Source organism: Spermophilus citellus (genome assembly GCF_964194105.1).
Source record: "Spermophilus citellus genome assembly, chromosome: 3".
NCBI classification, from domain to species: Eukaryota; Metazoa; Chordata; class Mammalia; order Rodentia; family Sciuridae; genus Spermophilus; species Spermophilus citellus.
In genome coordinates this window covers 35,243,303-35,263,008 of record NC_138184.1, presented here as the reverse complement: position 1 = coordinate 35,263,008, position 19,706 = coordinate 35,243,303, and the positions used below count along the sequence as shown (strand labels likewise).

Genomic DNA, 19,706 nt, shown 5'->3' with positions numbered 1-19,706 from the left:
GCACTCCTTGTCACAGACATTTTAATCTAATATTGATTTGGCCATGTGTGTTCTGTTAGTGCCTCAGGAGGGTTCCCTGGAAGTATGTTCCAGGATGGATTTTTTTTTAGGCAGTGTTGCCAGAAAAACTGATAAGCCAATGAGAAGATAGGGATAGGGAGGGAGGAAGGCCAGGTAGGATGCCTTATAAGCACAGTCCCATGAATGACGACCAACTCAGGGATGCAGGGGAACTGAGGCATGGAAGGACACAGCTCCTAGCTGTGCCAATTAGGGATGAGAGTGCTGGAGCATTTGTTCCCAAATGCTCCCGTGTACCTGTTCCTGGTTAAGGGCTGCCTCTGTGACAGACATTTCCATGTATTATTGATGACAGCATTCAACATTCAAAGACAGTTCCAGCAACCTGAGGACCATGCCCATCAAATAGACAGATGCCTAGTGTTGGGAGAGAAAGTGCAATCAGATGCCAGTGCAGAGAGGTAATCAAAGGACCTGGGAGACCTGATGGAGCCCTGGGCACAGTCTGCTATAGGCTGACATTGAACTGAACTCAACTTTACTGCAGTGTTTAATTCTTCCGTCAAACCAGACCCATCATAGTCTTTTAAAGTGAAATCTACTATGATGTTCATGACACAAATGTGAAAGCTAAGCCAAGATGAAAACCTTGGTCTGAGGTTCAACAAGTAGAAAATCAGGGAGCTGGCGTTTGAATCCAAGTCTAGGAACCACTGGCCCAAACTCTTAATTATTTTTACTTATTATACTATGTAGGAATAAATTTAGGATAATTCTAGGCTTTAAGTTATTTGCCCCTTGAATCTTGAAACAACTCACCAGATTAATTCCCATATTCTCATGAAAATTCTCTTCAAATGCCAGTGGAGTGGGGGACATTTCTTCCTATCCTGGAAGATAGGCTGTTACATATCTGGGTTATGTAACAACTTTTTGCACATACCGAAGGTGACTAAATGTCTGTAGCCACGTTGCATGGCTCTAGAGAGAAAACTGGTGTATGCACAAAATGAATTCATGACATTTTAGTCTTTATAGTGTGACAACAAATTAAATTTGCATTATAGAGGTATCATCATATAAAAAGCAAAATGAATATGAAATTACATGCTCAATCTTAAGAGGGATAGAATCTTTAAATTTGGGAGGCATCTTCCTTTATTTATTGCTTATGACATATATGTATTTTTTTTAAGATTGTGGCTGGTAGCTATCAATCTATACTCTATAATTCATTTAATTCTTGTTTTCTGACATATAAACATAATTACTGAGAGCAGTCAATTTGTTCCCATTTGATAAGCAGCTAAAATAAGAATAGCAGACTGCACCACCTGAGTTTTAAAGACATGAAAGATGTTTACTATGGTGCTACCAAAAGCTCCTCTGGCTTCTAAAAGAAGAATCACTTCCGTTCCTGCTTCTCATGCCAGCAACTGAGCTTTGTCTATTTGCTGGGCTGGATTTGGTTTTCAAACAGGCTGCTGGAAACATCTGACAGAATCCTGGTATGGAAACTAGAAATGTTCTGGCATTCAGGTCCTGCCACATGAGGTCACCCACAGGAGACTACCTTGCACAATTCCTTCTCCACCGGAGCACTATGGGCAGAGTCCTCCATCAGGGCTGTGGTAATGTGATATTGTAGTTGGTATTTCAATTTTTCAAGTCTACTTGTATCTGTGTCCTTTGCTATTGCACTCTGGGGCAGACACATCCTAAGGTGATCTTAATGACCCCATGCCCTTGTGTAACATCTTAGGCCTAGTGTTGGGAGAGACTTGCTTATAACCATTAGAATATGGCAAGGATGACGGCTGTCACTCACTTGATTCCATTGTAAGACTCCATCTTAGCAGACTGGAGAGAAAGAGACTGCTCTATAGGCCTTGAAGCAGTGAGCTGCCTCCGTATGAATTTCCTATGGACAGGGCCAAACAGCAGAGGAAGAGGATCTCAGTCCTACAAACTGATACTGGCCTTAGGTCAGGTTCTTGTTCTCATTTCCCCAGTGTTGAAGATTAAACACCAGAGCAAGTTTTATTTAAGAAAGAGAAGTGGGACCCAGAGCTGTGTGCTCAAGGGAGGGGATGTGTCTTGCTCTTTTATAGACTTCCTGAATCCCTCACCTTCTCTTTCTTCTCCCTGTACATGCCTAAGGCCAGGAAGGAGCCCCACAGGGGGTAATTGATCCGGAGGCAGAAGCCTTAGCAACCTGTTGAGCTGGGAAGTGCAATCCCAGAGGTTGGCTGTTAGCAACCTAGTGAAAACCAGCCATCCTCCTCTCTGGCCCTCATCATTCATTATCTACACTGAGCAGCAGGCCTTCAACCCCCGACTCAGTTTGTTCAGAAATGTGACATTTCCTGTCCCCCCAGGGCCTTACACAGACACAGGAACTAACCTCAGAAGTCAAATCCAAGTTGAGATGAGACCCCGGCTCCTGCCAACATTTTGATTGCAGCCTGTGAGGCCCTGAGCAGGGGACTAACCCAACTGCTCAAACTCCTAACTTAACAGAAATCATGATAATGTGGGTTGTTTCCAACTGCTCAGTTTTTAGCAATTTTTTACCTAAGAATAAAAACCCGTTACATCTTCCCACACTAATGCTGGGTTTCACCATGTGATTTACTATGGTCAATGGGAATGGGGAGAACTAGGAACCCAAGCCATGGCTTGACAGAGTAGTTCTGCATTCTCTTTTCAACTCTTGAAACTGCCACGAAAACACATCTGGGGTAGGTTGCTGGAGGGATGTGAGGAATGTTGGGAGGAGGAGAGATGTGAGAGACATTTGTCAGCCCTGGCTCCATTTTAGATCCATCAGACTCCAGCCATCCTGCAAGCTGACCACAGACACACCACAAGGGATCCTACCAGGTATCAGCAAAGCCAAGATCAGATGGGCAGAATAGCCAGACAACCCACAGACTATAAATAGTAAGTGTTGTCACTTTGCCACTAAGTTTTGAGGTGCTTTGTTATGGAACATTTTTAGCAATAGATAATTACTACCAGAACCCATCAATTAAAGCTGAGGGACATGTTAAGAGTTTACATGCATATATGATTGCCTATTCGAATTTTTTTTTAAAATCAAAGGCTTAAAAACATAGCGGGTATGATGGTTCCTCCTTGAAGTCCCAGCAGCTCAGGAGGCTGAGGCACGAGGATTGCAAGTTCAAAGCCAGCCTCAACAACTTAGTCAGAACCTAAGCAATTTAGCGAAACCCTATCTCAAAAATAAAATATAAAAAGGGCTGAAGGTGTGGCTCAGTGGTTAAGTACCCCTGGGTTCAAGCCCTCGTTCCCCTGCCCATCTCTCCCCCCCACCAAAAAAAAAAAAAAAAAAGACTTAAGATCATAATAAGAGAGATTGGGGAAGCCATTGAGAGAAAGCAGAGGAGCATTTACTATAAACTCTTGACAAAAGAGGAATTATTTTCCAGTAACTTGAAAATACATTTTTAATTTTCTTTAGCATTTACAGAGCATACTTAAGGAATAGCAAAAATAAAAGTTTCCTTGCATCTTTTGCATCCTTATATAGAGACATTTCCTTTCTTTTCCCTTCAGGGCCTCCAACTGTGGTCATGTTAAAATCAAATGTTCAAGTAGGAGAGTCGGGAGGTTTGATACGATCAGGAATCCTGTGCAGAGGAGTATATCACCCCCTGCCTTCCATGCCCATGCACACCATTATAGAATTACAAACACACCATCTGAAAACACGCAGGTAGCCTGTAGGAAGCATAATTAATAGTCTGTTCCTTAGATGGGAATGAGGGTTTGCAGGACAGGAGGGATCTGGCTGGGATGGTTGAGGGTTTGCAGGACAGGAGGGATCTGGCTGGGAGGTGCTGGTGCAACAACAACAAAAATACCATCTTAGAGACTAAAGTGGAGAAAGGCACATTGAGAGTGTCTTTGCATTCTGCAGGGACAAGTCTTTTTGTCTTGGACCCAGGGCCATCCAGAAAACAGATGCTGCTCTGGGCAACATGAGATTAGGGGCTTTGCTTCCTCTCAGAGGATGGCTCCATTCTTTTTGATCCTCACCAACAGCCCACTGGGAACAACAAAATACAGGAAGCAGTATAATTCAGTCTTGATCCACTAAATGTCAGTAAGCAAAATGTCCTCAAAAGATTTTTCTTTTATGTGGTTTTTGTTTCCCAGTTTGGAAGAGTAAAATGATGAAATTTTTCCATGGCCTAATTATCAACGGGTTTACTAATTATCAACTGGTGTACCTTGCAGTGTTTCTTTTTTAATCTGGCTTAATGCAAGCATATTCAAATCTGCCTGCATTTGTCCATTTAAATTTCACATATATTTCTTGTAAAATTTCCATTGTCAGACAAAATATGCCTGAGGCCATGGTTGCAAGACTGAGAAGAAAACAGCCCCCAGGGAAGACCCACATTTACTTAAAGGCAGATAAGACTGCACTTGGCGGGTGGGAGAGCTGGAGGATTAGGTTAGTGGAAGACCAAGTGCTTAGCATGCTCCATGCCCTGGCTTCAATCCCCAGCACTGAAACAATTCAAAACAGTAACAACTGCTTCTTGGAGGTATGTGATGTCTTTAAAATGCCTCAGAGGATGCTGTCTTAAGTCTTCCACCAACATGTTCCTGGGGAGTCTTGGGGGGGCTTCTGCTATGGTTCTAAGTGGTCAACTTGCAAGGATCTGGTCAGCTGCTTCCAGGAGACCCAGCAGCAGGAATCATCCAAGTTTCTGGAATTACCCAAAAACTAACTTGACCTTGCCAATTGCTCCTCTCAGTGAATGGCTTGCTGGGCATTGCTGGACCTGGTGGAATCACTTGCTCTTTTCAAAGCACAGTTTTTATTTGAGATTTATCCCATTTCCTTGGAAGATCTTTTATCTTTAACATCTTGGGATTTTCCTTCTGAGTCCTAATGTTTATTCACCTCTCTCAGTGTCAAAGTAATGCTGTGCTCAAACAAACAAACACTTTACATGTTCTCTTATGACACAGGGAACCCTACGCCAGCTCCATTTCCTCCCAATTCACTAGAGTATGGAGTAAACACAGAGAACTGGGAGAAGAGGGTTTTTGCTAAACCTTAACAGCCATTCACAAGCCTTATGTTCTTTTTTAGAATCCTGACTCTAATGGAACTTGAAAAGGAGGAACTAAATCATGGGTTAAGAATATCATTTTATAAGTAACCTTCATAGTCTGATTTAAAAGTGTTGTGGTCTTAAAGCATTTCTTCCTCTCAGTTTGTTATTTCTGGGACACACCTGTCTCTACTTACTTTGCAGAACAGTTCTTCACATATTTGCCAAAGTTTCAAGCCTCTGCCCAGACTTCTTCCGTTGTTTGTCAAAATGGCAAGTTAGCCAAAATTTTCTATAAAGATAAAGCTTCTGTCTTTGTTCAGGGGAAACAAAGGTAAGCTATCTCCAGATAACAATATTTAAACAGTTGAATAATTGCTACAGCATGCTTTTGTTATTTTAAACATAGTAGCTGAATACAACATAAAGAAAGCTTCACATTATAATAATAAAGAAAAGGGGCAGCTTCTCACTCTTCAGAGGAGTCACATTCAGATTCCATTACAGTGGAGTTCATCTACTTTCAGGATACAATCAATGAACTATACATATTTAAGAATTTTTTATGTGATTAGTCAAATGCTGCATATGTATAGTGAAAAAAAAACATCTAGTACATCCTCATCTACTGTGACTTTAGGGTGTGTGATCTTCGTTTTTAACAACAACCATGGCCCATGGACCCACAGGACATGTAAATTGGCAATATCCATCCATCACCCCATCAAAATCACAAAATCCTTCCTGTCCCTCTGGCAAATCTTGAAGTAACATCATAGCAGGACTGTGATCAACCATAACAGTCATTTTTTACAATGTGCAATTTGACTGTAATGACACACATAAGAATGACTTCATCACAAAGTTGTTTCCCTGAGACATTTGTGTCTTCCTATCAATATGAAAAACAACATTCAAGGGTAAGCATACATTAGCAGCACATTTCAATATTGGAAAAACAATCTGTCCAAAATTATCTCACTTTCCATCACAGGATAATTAATACAATCTGAACAATATCATAAAAGTATACACAAAATACACTTATTATCACATTTAGTTGTTGAACAGGAAGCATTTCATGTTTGGACAGAATTCTACCTAGAAGACAAGTCCTAAGCTTTCCTTGCTTAGGAGCCCCTTGAAGCTGTATCTCTAGGGTGCTGGGAAGCTATTTCAGCCCAGTTTGCTTTGTGTTTGTTGCCTGTCCAGTTGATCCGATGCTCGTGAATACCACCACCATACAAACAAACAAACAGAAAAACAAAGGTAAACAATGAAAGTTCCTTTAAAAAAGATTTTCCTGCCTTCAGACAAAAGCTAAAGGCATTCCTATAGGAACCCAGCATATTTACTGTGCCTGATTCTTCAGCATTCTCCCAACATACCCTCCAAAAAGAGAGAGAAAAAGCAATAAACATATTTTGCAACTTAGCAAATCAAAAAGAGCAATGTGGGTGCTATGCATATTAACACTGATAGAATTGACTGACTAATAAATATTATTGTCTTCACATATCTTAAATATGAGTGGTAATTATTTGATGGCATTGCAGGAGTTGTACATAATCTATCAGTCCTGTGTTGCTTGTGAATATCAAAATTTCATAGTATTTAATGGTACTATTTGGAAGACCTTAACTCTTAATTAATTATATCACTTGAGTATATTTTATAACAGTATTTCTTAATTAGGCTATGTTTTAGAATGCCCACACTGGGCACACTGCCCAGTGCCACACCAGCAGCATTTCTCCCAGTTTCTTGACATTCATCCACAGGCAGTGGGCCCAAGTGTCCATGTCACTCAGTATTCCTGAGATCTCCATTTAAGGACTACACATGTGGAACAAGACAAAGTTGGAAACCAGCAAGCACATATCCTGCTGCAGGCAGTTCCCTGAGAACGGAACATTTTGCTTTTAAAAAGCAAATTAAGGTTTCAAGCACAGACAATCAGATACAGCTGGTGGATCAAAACATAATTAACAGAAACATTTGTGTATCAAAACTTATCTGAAGAGACTGATTCAAATTCTATCCCCTGCAAGTATTTGGTCACTGGGAATTAGAGAGATTCGATGAATTCACAGGGATTTCACTGCACAACAAATCATTAAAAATTATATGAGAAGGAAAAAAAAACTAAATGCAATCAAGAAAAGATTATGAAGCCTATTAAGTAAGCTCAAGTAACAACTTCTTTGCACCAGAAGACCGTTCTGTGGATCAAAGGAAATGACCATTCTTGCTTTATTATGAGGGGAGTTGCTTCTTGGCTGAAGGTTGGAACGTGAGGATGTGGCTCCATGTGCAAATGGTCCCCTTGCCAGTGCCCAATATTCTTAGAGACCTGGTCATGCAACTGGGAAAATGTGCATGCAGTCATGGTGGTAGCTTAAGGGAAAATTCAAACAGAGCACATTCATTATTTTAGCAAAACAGTACATCTATCAGCATGGTTGATGAGCCTGAAACCCTGTTGAAAAAGATATTTATTTGCTTATTTGTGTTAACTCTGACAGGCTTCTAGCATAATAAATGCTATTCCTGTGGCCTAAAAGAAACATATTGCTCCCTTTCTAATCAATAAGGTCAACTGTATGCATTTTAAAACACCTTAAATGAATCATGTGTTTCTCCACCAAGGTCTGATTTCTGAATACTATCCTTTTCTAAACTGTGTTTGCATATATTGCCATTCAAGTAAGAACCTGATTGCTTAAACTTTGACCCCACAGCTTCTGTGACAATTAGAATTTATGCCCCTCTAGGCCTGTGCCTCCTTTAAAATGAAATACCCTCCAAAAAGAGAGAGAAAAAGCAATAAACATATTTTGCTTCCTACATATTAAAAGATAAAAATAATGATAATGAAGGGTCACATTAAGTTGAAACAGAAATAAAAATTTGCCTGGGCAAATCATTAAAATTTGTGTTTTCCATGTGAATTTCACATATGGATGGAATTAGTTTGAAAGCTGAAATTGGAAGTTTTTGTTACCGTATTTTTATCTACTATGTAAAAATTAGTGTTTTAGTTATTAATTTGGCTTGACAAAAAAAGATTTTGTTGGCAATTTTCAAAGGCACTGCTGCATGATGAAAAGGCATTTGAACAAAATTTAAGTGTTAAACATACTAATTGAAAAATAGTATAGATTTCCATTAGGCGATTTTACATATCCGAAAGGTCAGATTAGGTTTCAACAACTGCAAATACATTGAACTAAACTTCTATTCAATCGTACTAAAAATATATCAGTGCAGTTAAAGATAACAGAACTCAAGTAAATAAAAAGTACAATTTCAGCTTCCAGATTACTAATTATATAAAATGGATTGTACTTTAAGTAGGTAGAAGTGCAATTTGATTTGGCAATATGGGATTTCTTGACATTACAACAAAATTCTAAGCCAGGTGCAGAGAAGGAGTTTTAGCTCAATAAGATTAAACTCTCATCATAAATTCTTCCTACATAGAGATGGGACACTGTTTGGCATTCTGATTTTTCTTTCTTTGGGCAGTTTCAAGGAGTAGAGAAGGAATTTGTCTTTATTATATAGCTTGTTTTCATTTCAAATTATCAAACAATAAACATTTATTTAAAATGCAGATAATTTTAGTAAAAGGGACTTAGGAATATTGCATCTGCTTCATAGATTCTATGAACTCCTCAAAGTGCTCTAAAAACACTATAAGTTTGATTAGCAGCAAATCATTAGTCTAATCAAAACCTCCCTCTCTCCCTCCCCTAGATCTATGTACATATGCACACACCATACATCGATGTATTCTATTACTCTAACTGAAATCTGACAATTTGCATTATGTCCAGGTGCTGTGCAAGGTTTTTAAATACTGTCTACACTGTGTCATGGCTCAAGACCACTAGCACCCAAGTGGTTAAGAGAAAACAAATTCTTTGATTTAAAAAAAATTACATATTTTAAATTTCTTTTAAGAGTAAAAAAAAATTAGAGGATACCATGAATCAATCACCCAATATATCATTCTAGGTCCTATAGTTTTGTTTATCTAAGATTTTTTTTATATATGAAAGGCTAGATGCCTTTCAATATAGTTTCAGCCATCCTGAGTATAAAATGTTCCTTTGAAAAATATGCCATTTTTTTTCCATCTCAGAGGAAAGCTCTGTGACGGGGGTTCCCCCACACAGATGACTTTTGCAGCATTTTCTTCCAGGAGCAACATTGACAGCCCTGTCATCTTGTATATAATACGTACTGGGAATGGAGCCCCCCACCCAAGAACTATAGCTGTCATACATCCCACACAGGATCTCCAGAAAAAAGATGCTCCTGGCCCCATGGCATTTTGGTCTCTCCCCTTCCACACCCTCTAGCAAAATTCAGTCCTCAGCATCTTGTTGTAGTGGCTGAAGTCCAGAACTTGAACTTTACTGGGAAAAGCAAGTTCATTCAAAGTGCAACATTTTCATCTTTTGGTTGGGTGATTCTTCGTCCCCCATGGATAGGAGTGATACCTAGAAGATTCCCAAATAGAAAGAGTTCTCTGTAAACACAAATATTTTAGTTCACACATTCAGTTTCAAAAGCTATGGCTCAGGCACATAAGTAAATAAATCACAATAAATTTTAAAAAGTATATTATCAGGATGGGAACATTTATAAAAAGCTTTCTTTTACTGAAGCTCAGTGCTAACAGGGTCTTTCTCAAATTATGAATTCAGTAGGAATTAAAAATACTCTAGAGTGGAAAAATAAATGCCAATTCCATGTAGCTTATACATTTGAATGCTGTGTGCATTCAAATGACTATTTTACATGTTCATCAGTCATGAGGAAATAAAGAAATGCAAGCCGATTCAATGTAGATTTTTTTCTCTTGTATATATTTCTCAATGCAATATTTCATTATTTAAAAAACATAATGTCAATATGCATCTAAGTATATTCAAAAAGAAGAGAGGCTTGCCATCTAGTCAATCACAGAACTCACAGTTTTACAAACAAGGGTGAAATTGAGGCCTACTAGTGAGAACGAGGCAAAGGACAGGTCGCTGATTATCAAGGAAAAAGAAATGGGGTGATGGCACCTCCCCATCAGTGGGTGGGTGGCTACCACCTCTGGAGGAGGGGAAGGATCCCTCTTGCCAGCACAAGCAATCACTCCCTGAGAAGCTCTTTTCCTGCCTTTTGGTCATGTAGGCAAGATAAGAGGAAGAGGGGGCAAGAGAAGAAAGGAAACCTAAATCTATAAAGAGGAAATAGATCCCCACTCCCACACACAAACACCACCAGCTCTGGGTCCCCTCTTCTCTGGAAGAGTCTCCCCTCTCCCCAGTTTCTGTCTCTTAAAATTTGCTTTCTACCCTTGCCTCTGCATTTCTCAGGTGTTTAATATTCGGGGGGGAAGGAGGACCTGATTCTGATTTTCAAGGCCGGTATCACTAAGATATAGCCTTAAGGTAAGGAAACTAAATGTCTATGAATGTAAAATATCATTAATCGTTTTTACAGCCCCACCAATGATCTGGAAGAGGCCCTGTCTTGGAAACAGTTATGAGGCTGGCCGAGCCTGTTTGGGCCTTCTTTCAGTTTCTTCACACTGCTTCTGCCTCTCAACTCCGTCCTAATTGCCCTTATCCAGAAGCCCAGAAATAAGGAATCCCTCATTTTGGTCAGGGGGTCCTTGCTGCTACTTCCATTTCTATTACCACTGTCTTTTCCTAATGCAATATTTTGTATCTAAGATATTCTTTCTAACCAACTGCTGAAGCAGTCTCCCCATCATTTATTTGAGCAGTTCCAGAAGTCTTCCCCAAAGATAGCTAACAGACAGGTAATGACTTCACCCTGAGACTTGCAGTCTGAGAACAGCATCTCTCTATTCTTTTCCCTAATTAAATATAAGCCCTACAGTCTAAGCTGAAAAATGTGCCACATCACCATACGGGGGCTTAACGGTTTGGGGACTGGCTGGATGATCTGTGTATAAGCTTAAATTGCAAACTTGAATAATAAAAGTTATTATGTATGTTGCTCTCTCCGGATGGTGCTTAACCAAGATGATTTAACAATTTTTTTTTGTTGTTGTTGATGATGATGATGATGATGATGACGACCACGACGACGATGACAATTAAGATGTTAACAATGACAATGTGAAGAACAGCACATCTGGGTAGACCCTGGTGGAGGAGTAAAACCATTCCTAGCTGGCACAGCTTTTCTCAACTTGTGTTCTATGTAAATGAGGAGGAAAACACCAGAGTAAACAAACAAGGTCATCAGACGCCTTTCCTACAGGATGCCTCAGGTCTTTAATAGAGTAATGAGGATCAATATTCTCCAAAAATGGAAACTTCTACATTCCAAGCTTCCATTAAGTCATGAGACTTTATTTTTCATGGAATATGTGATATCTTTGGTAATATTGGTTATTCCATGGAACCTTTATTTAGGAAAAATACACTCCAGTGATTCTAAATACAGAATCTACATATTTCTACATGTCCTGAGACATTTAATATTCTCCACCTTTTGACTGAAAACATTATGACAGCACCAGCTATTTTGATTTTCTATTAGGAGTAATGCATGTTTCTGGATTGTACATTATTAGGTACTTCTAAGTGAAGCCTGAACTATCTCTTAAGAATTGAGTTGGGTGGCACACACCCATAATCCCAGCAGCTTGGGAGGCTGAGTCAGGAAGATTGCAAATTCAAAGCCAGCCTCAGCAAAAGCAAGGTGCTAAGCAACTCAGTGAGACACTGTCTCTAAATAAAATACAAAATAAGGCTGAAGATGTGGTCCAGCAGGCGAGTGGCCCCGATTTCAATCCCCAGTACCAGAGAGAGAGAGAGAGAGAGAGAGAGAGAGAGAGAGAGAGAGAGAGAATTTATCTGGGACACCTGTAAACTAGTAGTGGTTTGGGGGACACCAAGGGCTCTTGCTTATCATTAAACTGAAGTTTTCTCCCAAGATAAGATTTATCATTACTATTAGAAACCAAAAAAAGTGAATATCATGAACTCATGGATTTTAAAACATTTAATATCTATTTTAACATATACTAATTATACATACTAATGTGGATTTTTAAATGATTCATATTCTTTTGGGGAATCTTATAAAATTTTTGATGTCCTGTCCAACTTGTGCTACTTGAACTTCACTGCTCAAATGTGCCTTCATATCCTGTGTAAAATTCTAAATGTAACTATGAACAGTTTTTTGCCTTTATTATTAGGAATCTTATTATCTGTTCATCATAAGGAAATTTGCAACACCTTTTAAGAAAGTAATATATCTCCAGAACTAAATTTTTTAAAGACTTAATGAGAGTCAAACTAAAAAAATAGTAATATATGTGTTGTTTTATGTTGTTATTACAAAAAAGACAATGTTTAAAGGAGCAAATAAGAGCTCTTATAAGAGCTTCCTTAAATTTATACACCTAGTTTTTCATTAGTATTTAGTTGATTTTCTGCAAAAATATGAGGACATTTCTTGCCTTTGATCTGAGTTGCTGAGGAAATGCAGAAAAAATGGCAACAGTCACCTTTACCCCACTACAAGCCAAGGGCACTTGAAATAATAAGATGCTGAGTGTTGGAAAACAGAGACATTCATGTTATCCACAGAAGACTGGATAAAGTCTGCCCTCCAGCAGAAAGGGAAAATCCAGAAACCTCTCCAGGGATGTTGGAAGAAGAGTGATTGCAGAGATGGTAATTTCTATTAACAATATGTCTTTGGAAGATGAGAATTACTCATCATTTCTCTGTAGTTACAAATCACAACAGAACTAAATTTACGAAGGGTATATTTTGGAAATATATTATCGAGCTAAAAGAGCAAGTAGTTGAATAATCTCATGTGTGATTCATAAGAAACCCTCACTGAAATGAGAGAAGAAAAATAAATACTGGTGACTGAACTAACCTCAAAGAAAATCTAATTTCCTGGTAACTACTGTAACCAGATGTTCTGGGGCCCTCTTTCTCTTATCATGGTTACTGGTTATCTTCAAGGGAGACTTCTAAAATAATTTAGATGCAACAAATAATTTAGATACCACAAAATAGCTTTACTAGCCAGCACAGTGGCCCACACCTGTAATCCCAGCTGCTTGCAGGAGGTTGAGGCAGGAGGATCCCAAGTTCAAGGTCAGCCTGGGCAACTTAGTGAGACCCTGTCTCAAAATTTTAAAAAAAGGACTGGGGATATAGTTCTGTGATAAAGCACCCCTGGTATCAAAGGACAGTGCCTCATAAAACAACACTGAGCCACTTAGGCTGTGTGTGTGGATGCTTGTGATCAATCTGATGATTCAGCTATGGGCAGGTCCTTGGAAAGTCAAGAGACAGCTCAGTAGGGTAGATATTGTCACTGCCCATACCCTCTCATCCATGCCACTTCAAAACATATGGGCTGAATCCCTAGTGGCCAGTACCGATTTCTTTCCTTGAGGATTTCTCTGGCCTCTACACCCTCCTTTGACCACCTTTGAAAAGGCCAGAAACACCAGGGAATCAACACTTCCTGGGAAAGGCCTCAAATAATGACTGGTGGAAACTGGAGAATAAATACCCCAACTTCCTCACCCTGTGAGTGGGAAAACTCTAACATCTGTTCTCTTTCTGCATTGGCTCTCGGATTTCTTCCATGGGATTGAGCACCAGCCAATGAAAACCTGCTTGATAATGACACCTGTATTAAATAACTTCTTTATCCCATACTAGTGTTTCCCTGAATCACCTCTCAAATAAACTAACTGTACCCCAAATTGTTGCATCAACGCTGTGCCTAATAGTAAAACTATAGGAATTCAGGACTAGATTTAAATTGATAAAATGGAGTATATTTTAAGAGAACAAATAATGATTATATTAAGATAATATGCAGTCCCTTTGAGCAGTCCCAGTAAACTGACATCTCTTATTTAGAGCAAGCAAATGGTAAAACAAAACACAGAGGGACTGCATATAAACCCATCTTAAATGCACCTGAAAGGATTCTTTATTTAGTTGCATTTCCCACACCTAGCCTTCTATGCAAATAATGGTAGATTTCAAAATGATGGAAACCCAGGTTTTTAGCTCTTCTATAGAATGAGACAAATATTAATTTTAAAAATATAGATAATGCTTTTCCACTCAATTATATTTGTTATTTTTATAAAAGTCATTTACTAGGAAGATCACTTTTTATTTCAAAAGAGAACACAGGAGCTGTGTCCATACAGAAGATATGCAACATGTATTTTACCTGTGTAGGTATTTAGTCTCGGCAAAGATATTTTATACAAATATTTAAAATAAAGGTTCAAAAAGAAAAAAAAAAAACTTCTGAAATGAAGGCTAGAGAAAAACCACATTAATATCTGATGATCTCATTTCATCTTTCACATTTGAAATCAAACTCTAGATCTCACCTGTTAGATGCAAAATTGTAATAGCCACTTTCCTCTAGGACTTCTTCAATCACACTCTAAAATTGGAAAAAAAATCAGGTTAGTATCAAATTAAAAGGAACAAAATGAAATCATTCAGGGGCACTGCAAAAACCTCACCTGCATCTGCTCATACGTTATTCCTTCCTCCAAATCAGAGCTGGTGGGTGGACCTGAAATAGATGAATTATAGGAAGTCTGATATTTGGTCTAATTTTCTCAGTCACACTTTATTGGCAATTATGACTTCAAGCGCAGTGAAAATAGGTCAATTTCTTAATGATAAAAATGAGACTTAAAAAAGTAAATTCCTAAGTGTCTTGGTTTTCGATAGATGCTCTGCTTCTCTGTAATAACTGGCTGCTTTGCGTATGGCCATACTGAGATTCAGGAGCATTGCTTACATTGCAAACTGGCTGGTGAAGTCAGGGCTGTGTTTGTCCACGTTCATGAGTCCAAACATGAACTACCTGATAGGTGAGTTTTCTGATTGAGAGACTCCAATCATCCATAAGGCAAGAAGAGTACATATGTGCTGGCAAGAAAATAAATTCTTATAGGGAGGCAGAATTAGTGAAAGACCACAAAGATCTGACTATGGCATGTGGCTGCCTGTAGGAAAATACATTAGTGCAGAGGCCCTTTATTGATGGTTGGTATGAATATACCAGCAGCACCTTAACCTACCCCATGCTGCCAAGAGCATGGCTGACCTGTTTCTACTTGAATGTATCAAGCTATGTGGAGACCTGGGAGCTCCCTGCCCCTCTGGAGGGAGAAAAGAGATCAGGCTGCAGCTGCAGGGGAGGCTTGAAGGTGTGAGTCCTTGCAGTTCATTTTCAAAGCCAAGTTTAAAGGTGCTCCCTGTTCCCTCCCCACAGCACCACAGCTCTGCTGCCTTTGCTCTTGCCAAGTCTGCTGTGACAAGGGTCATGCCTGCTCAGCTCTGGGCTGGAGCGCCGGGCTGCCCTGGGAGGAGTCCTCAACTCTGTGTCAAGCTTCTGAGAGACTTACATCAGAGTTCACCCCATCACAGTTGCTAATGGAAGGAGAAGTTTGGCCTGTACATGAACTTACCTGTCCTGGGAGAGGCTTTTAGAAGCAAATGACTCCGCACATTTTTTATCTTGATCTTATGAACTTCTCAGAAACCATTTTAAATGAAATTCTACCTGCATGGGGATTAGCTTTATCCCAGGAGACTAAGACTAAGGAAAAGTCTGGTAATTGATACAGGAAATAATTTGCTCAGGTAACAACATAAGCACAACTGAAGTGAAGCATTTTTCCAAATGGAAGAGATGTCAAGTCTCATTTAACTGTAAGAGCTTTAACTTTTGCTCATCTTACTTTATAGATAGAACTATGATTTATTTAGATTCAAAAATTATTCAGGAGTTCTGAAACCTCAGAGTAGCCAGAACTCTTTTTCTATGACAAGAATTTACTTATGCTGAGCTCCCACTAATGGCCAGAGACTTTTTAAGTTAAGTTGATCCTCACTATTACTCCATGACATAGCTGTTACTTATTGTTTTAAATTTTATATATTTTATTATTTTTATATGATTATTATATTCATCCCCATTTTACAGGAAAGGATACTGAAGTTCAAAGAGCTTCCATAATTTGTTTGAGGTCAGCTTCTAAATAGTTAAGCTGAGATTTGAATCTAGGCATCCAGGTTTGCAGAATCTTTGCCTTTAATCTCTATGTCATATTACCTCCCTATGTGAAATTTCTGCTAAAAAGGGGAAAAACTCGAATATGTTTGATGTGGATTGTTCAAGTAAGCTTCAACTTTTTCACCATTTTGAATATTTAAGCTTTCACTTTCTACTTTTTATCTCCCTCGATGCTTTGGGGCATTTTATTTCCCATCATCAGATAAGCAAGAAGAAACAGAAAGAATTCTGAGTAACAATTCACCCACTCAGATTCTGCTGTTTGTTCATGGTATTAATAAATGATCAAGGAAGCTGCCACACTGGGTAAGATAAATCTCAGGGAATTTCTTGATTCCTACTATATGTCAACTATTACCATAGATAACAAAATAAGCTTTATTTTTTTCTTTTCAGTTGAAGGTGATACTTTAGGTTTAGCTGCTGATCCAAATGATATGACTTGTGTGTGTGTGTGAAATCCAGATTACCCATGTTGATGACCATTACCTGTCAGGTCATTTGAGGATAGGCTGTTTCCACCCAATGAATGACATAATAAATGGTAATCTGCCGCAAAGAAGTTTGGCTCGATTGGTTCTGGAGATCCCTGAGATAACTGAAACAGAAAAAAAAAAAAGCAAACCTACATCTTATTTTATATTCAGAAGCAAATGACAGGAGACCTCTGTGTGGTGTTTTCCATTTCCCCATGTCTCTGTGTAGAAAATTTAGTGCTCTGTGGATTTCAATCCCTTGAAAGGAGATAAGCATCTTCCTTCCAATAGAACTTATAAATTGGAAGCGGGCACATTACAGTGAAAGCAAGTTAGACAATTCCCTGGTCACATGAAAAAAATACATTTTATAGCTTTATGAGAGCAAAATAAAAATGGATAGGAAAATAATGGCTTGGGCCTGGGACATCAAGATGTTATTTTTAATCAAGCGTAGGAGGAATAAACTCCAATTATTCAACACAACAGTATGTTTAGTCCAAATCCCAGCCCTTTCTCATGTTTCTGCTTTGAACAATGCCTTCTTGTTTGACCAAGACAAACAAGTTTCTTATTACATTTTGCTAAATTACTATTAATTAAGGTTAATCTCCAAACATTAGTTCCTAACACTCTGAAGAAAAGAGTAATTCACCAAACATAGAATTTATTAGAGCTCCAACGGCTTAATGTCTTCCTATAAAGCTGCATTTTTAAAATGGAATTTTAAGCTATTGATGTTTTTCAACTCCTTTCACCTTTAATTTCAACCAGCACTTGGGATGGCCCAATATTAATACCTGAGTTGAAATATTTTTAAAATGTCAAATATCAATAAATCAGAAACAAATGGCATAATTTGGACTAAACAATAGTAGTCACTCTGAATTCATATACTCTGTTCACCAATTAAAATACATTCTTGTTCACTTGAGAAACCTGACAGTATATGTGACGATTAAACAATGCACATCAACCCTACAACCAGTGATTTCCCCTTAAGGATTTACATAAGAGAAATCAGTACATATATCCATCAAAATACAAGGGCAAGAATGTTCATAGTGCCTTATTAATAATAACTAAAAATTGGAAAAAATCCCAAAGTCCATGGATAGAAGAACAGATATTTCATAATGTGCTCATACAATGGAATTCTGCAAAGCAATAACAAAGAACAAACTATGAATTCTCAAAACATGGATGAGTGTTGAACGAAAGAAACCAGAAACAAAAAAATACATAGCACCTGGCTTCAGTTATGTACATTTTCATAATCAGGTAAAACTAATCTATGGTGAGAGAAATCAGGATAAAGATTACGTTGTAGCAAGGGAAGGGGCTAAACCAGCAGGAGGCCTCTGTGGGGCAGGAAATGTTCTGTATGTTGATGTGGGTTCTATATGGTCACCTGGGCGAACATATATAAATGGATTCATATAAATGTCTACAAACTTATGGTGCTGGCTCTATATGTACATCATTGTATACATCATGCATTTTATGCCTTAATGAAAATATTTTATATAAGCAAGTGATAACTAATTATTCCATCATTGTACTTTGGATACTGCAAATACAAATTATTTATGTGTCTTCCAGTCTCCATATTACCAAACATCTACGACACTAGAAGAAAAAATAATTCCAGCCTTTTTTATTCTTGAAATTTTATTTTCCTTACTTTAGTTAATAACGTATTTGTAATATGACAAGACTGTAAGATTGTAGCACACTGTAATGCAGGAGGATCTGACAGTCACATACTGACAAACTTTCCCATCATGCTGTAGGGTGCGTGGAGGTCAGCCCTAAGCATTCTGCGTTTTCCCTACCCAGCGAGCAGGTCATTCCAGCTAAGCTTCTTAATATGTATTATGATGCTGAAAATAATTTCCTGGCATTACCTTTCAAATGACCATAGGGATATTTCTCTTATGCTTGGCACAGGAGTAATTTGGCTGCCTTGAAATGTTCCCCTTCATTACAGAAAGCTTGTTCAATTTAATTAAGAAGTTTATATCCTAAAGATTTCACACCCAAAAAGCCCCAGAGAAAAGTATATAAAGGGTGGGTGACCTAGAGAGATCAAGGCTGCTACTGTATGAAAAAAAAAAAAGTTTTATTCACTGATTTTTAAAGCTTAAAGAAAAAAGTTTTTTGAGGTTTCCAGTCTTATGTCACATTAGCTATCTCTGTTAGCTTTGGAACCTCAAAGAAATGGGCCTATGGATGAAGGCAAGGACTAAAAGCCTTGCATTTGAACCCATGTACATTAATTTTTATGCAAAGAGCTTCTTAGAACTTCTGTTTGTGCTTCAGTTTCTAGATATATGTATTCTTGCAGCAAACATTTTGCTCCTTCCTGTGTGTTGGTCAGCATGTTCTGTATGATATGAGCAGGCTGCAGACATGATCTGCCTTCTATAAGACCTGTATCTTGACTAGAAGAAGAGGTTAACATCTGTGAAATAGTGATACAAGATATCATGAAGTATGAGATGGTGAGTTCTAGACTTTAAAAGAGGAGACCACCAGGGTTTACAGAGGTTCTGTAGAAGGAACATGGAAACCAAGCCTGGATGTGGGTGGGTGGAATGAAGGAAGCAAAGCTGGCAATCCAGGTGAGGGGAGTTTGGGGTAACAGTCAGGCACTGCATACTGAAGACATAACAAAGAGAGGAAAATGACATGAGTCCATTGTTATAGAGTTACAAGGATTCAGAATGAAGGGGAAGTGACATTCATTAGTTCAGTGAATTTTTAAAATCAACTATTATGTGCCAAACACAGATCCAAAGAATGAAATAACTCAGTGATGATCAGGTTATACTCTGGGAGCTTGCTGCCTACTTAGGAGGAGGTGTACCTGTGAAATATTTAGTTGGACGCATGTAAAATTGCAACTGTGCCAAATGCCTTGAAGGGCAGGTCTGTGGTTCTAGGAGGTGATGATAGATTTGTTTTATCCAGGAAAGGCTTTCCC

General features: G+C 38.5%; 1 protein-coding gene across 3 annotated transcripts in view; it reads right to left on the bottom strand.

The window, feature by feature from the left end:
- Nucleotides 1–3,521: 3,521 nt before the first annotated feature.
- Nucleotides 3,522–19,706, bottom strand: part of NEK10 (NIMA related kinase 10) — a 215,411-nt gene continuing 199,226 nt past the window's right edge. For all 3 annotated transcript variants that reach the window (XM_081285043.1, XM_081285041.1, XM_081285042.1), the window contains 4 exons: nt 16,734–16,842; nt 14,680–14,732; nt 14,542–14,597; nt 3,522–9,622 (listed from right to left, as the gene is read on the bottom strand). In XM_081285043.1, coding sequence (XP_081141169.1) covers nt 9,574–9,622; nt 14,542–14,597; nt 14,680–14,732; nt 16,734–16,842 — 267 coding nt within the window. In that variant the 3' untranslated portion in view covers nt 3,522–9,573. The remainder of the gene's footprint in view (nt 9,623–14,541; nt 14,598–14,679; nt 14,733–16,733; nt 16,843–19,706) is intronic.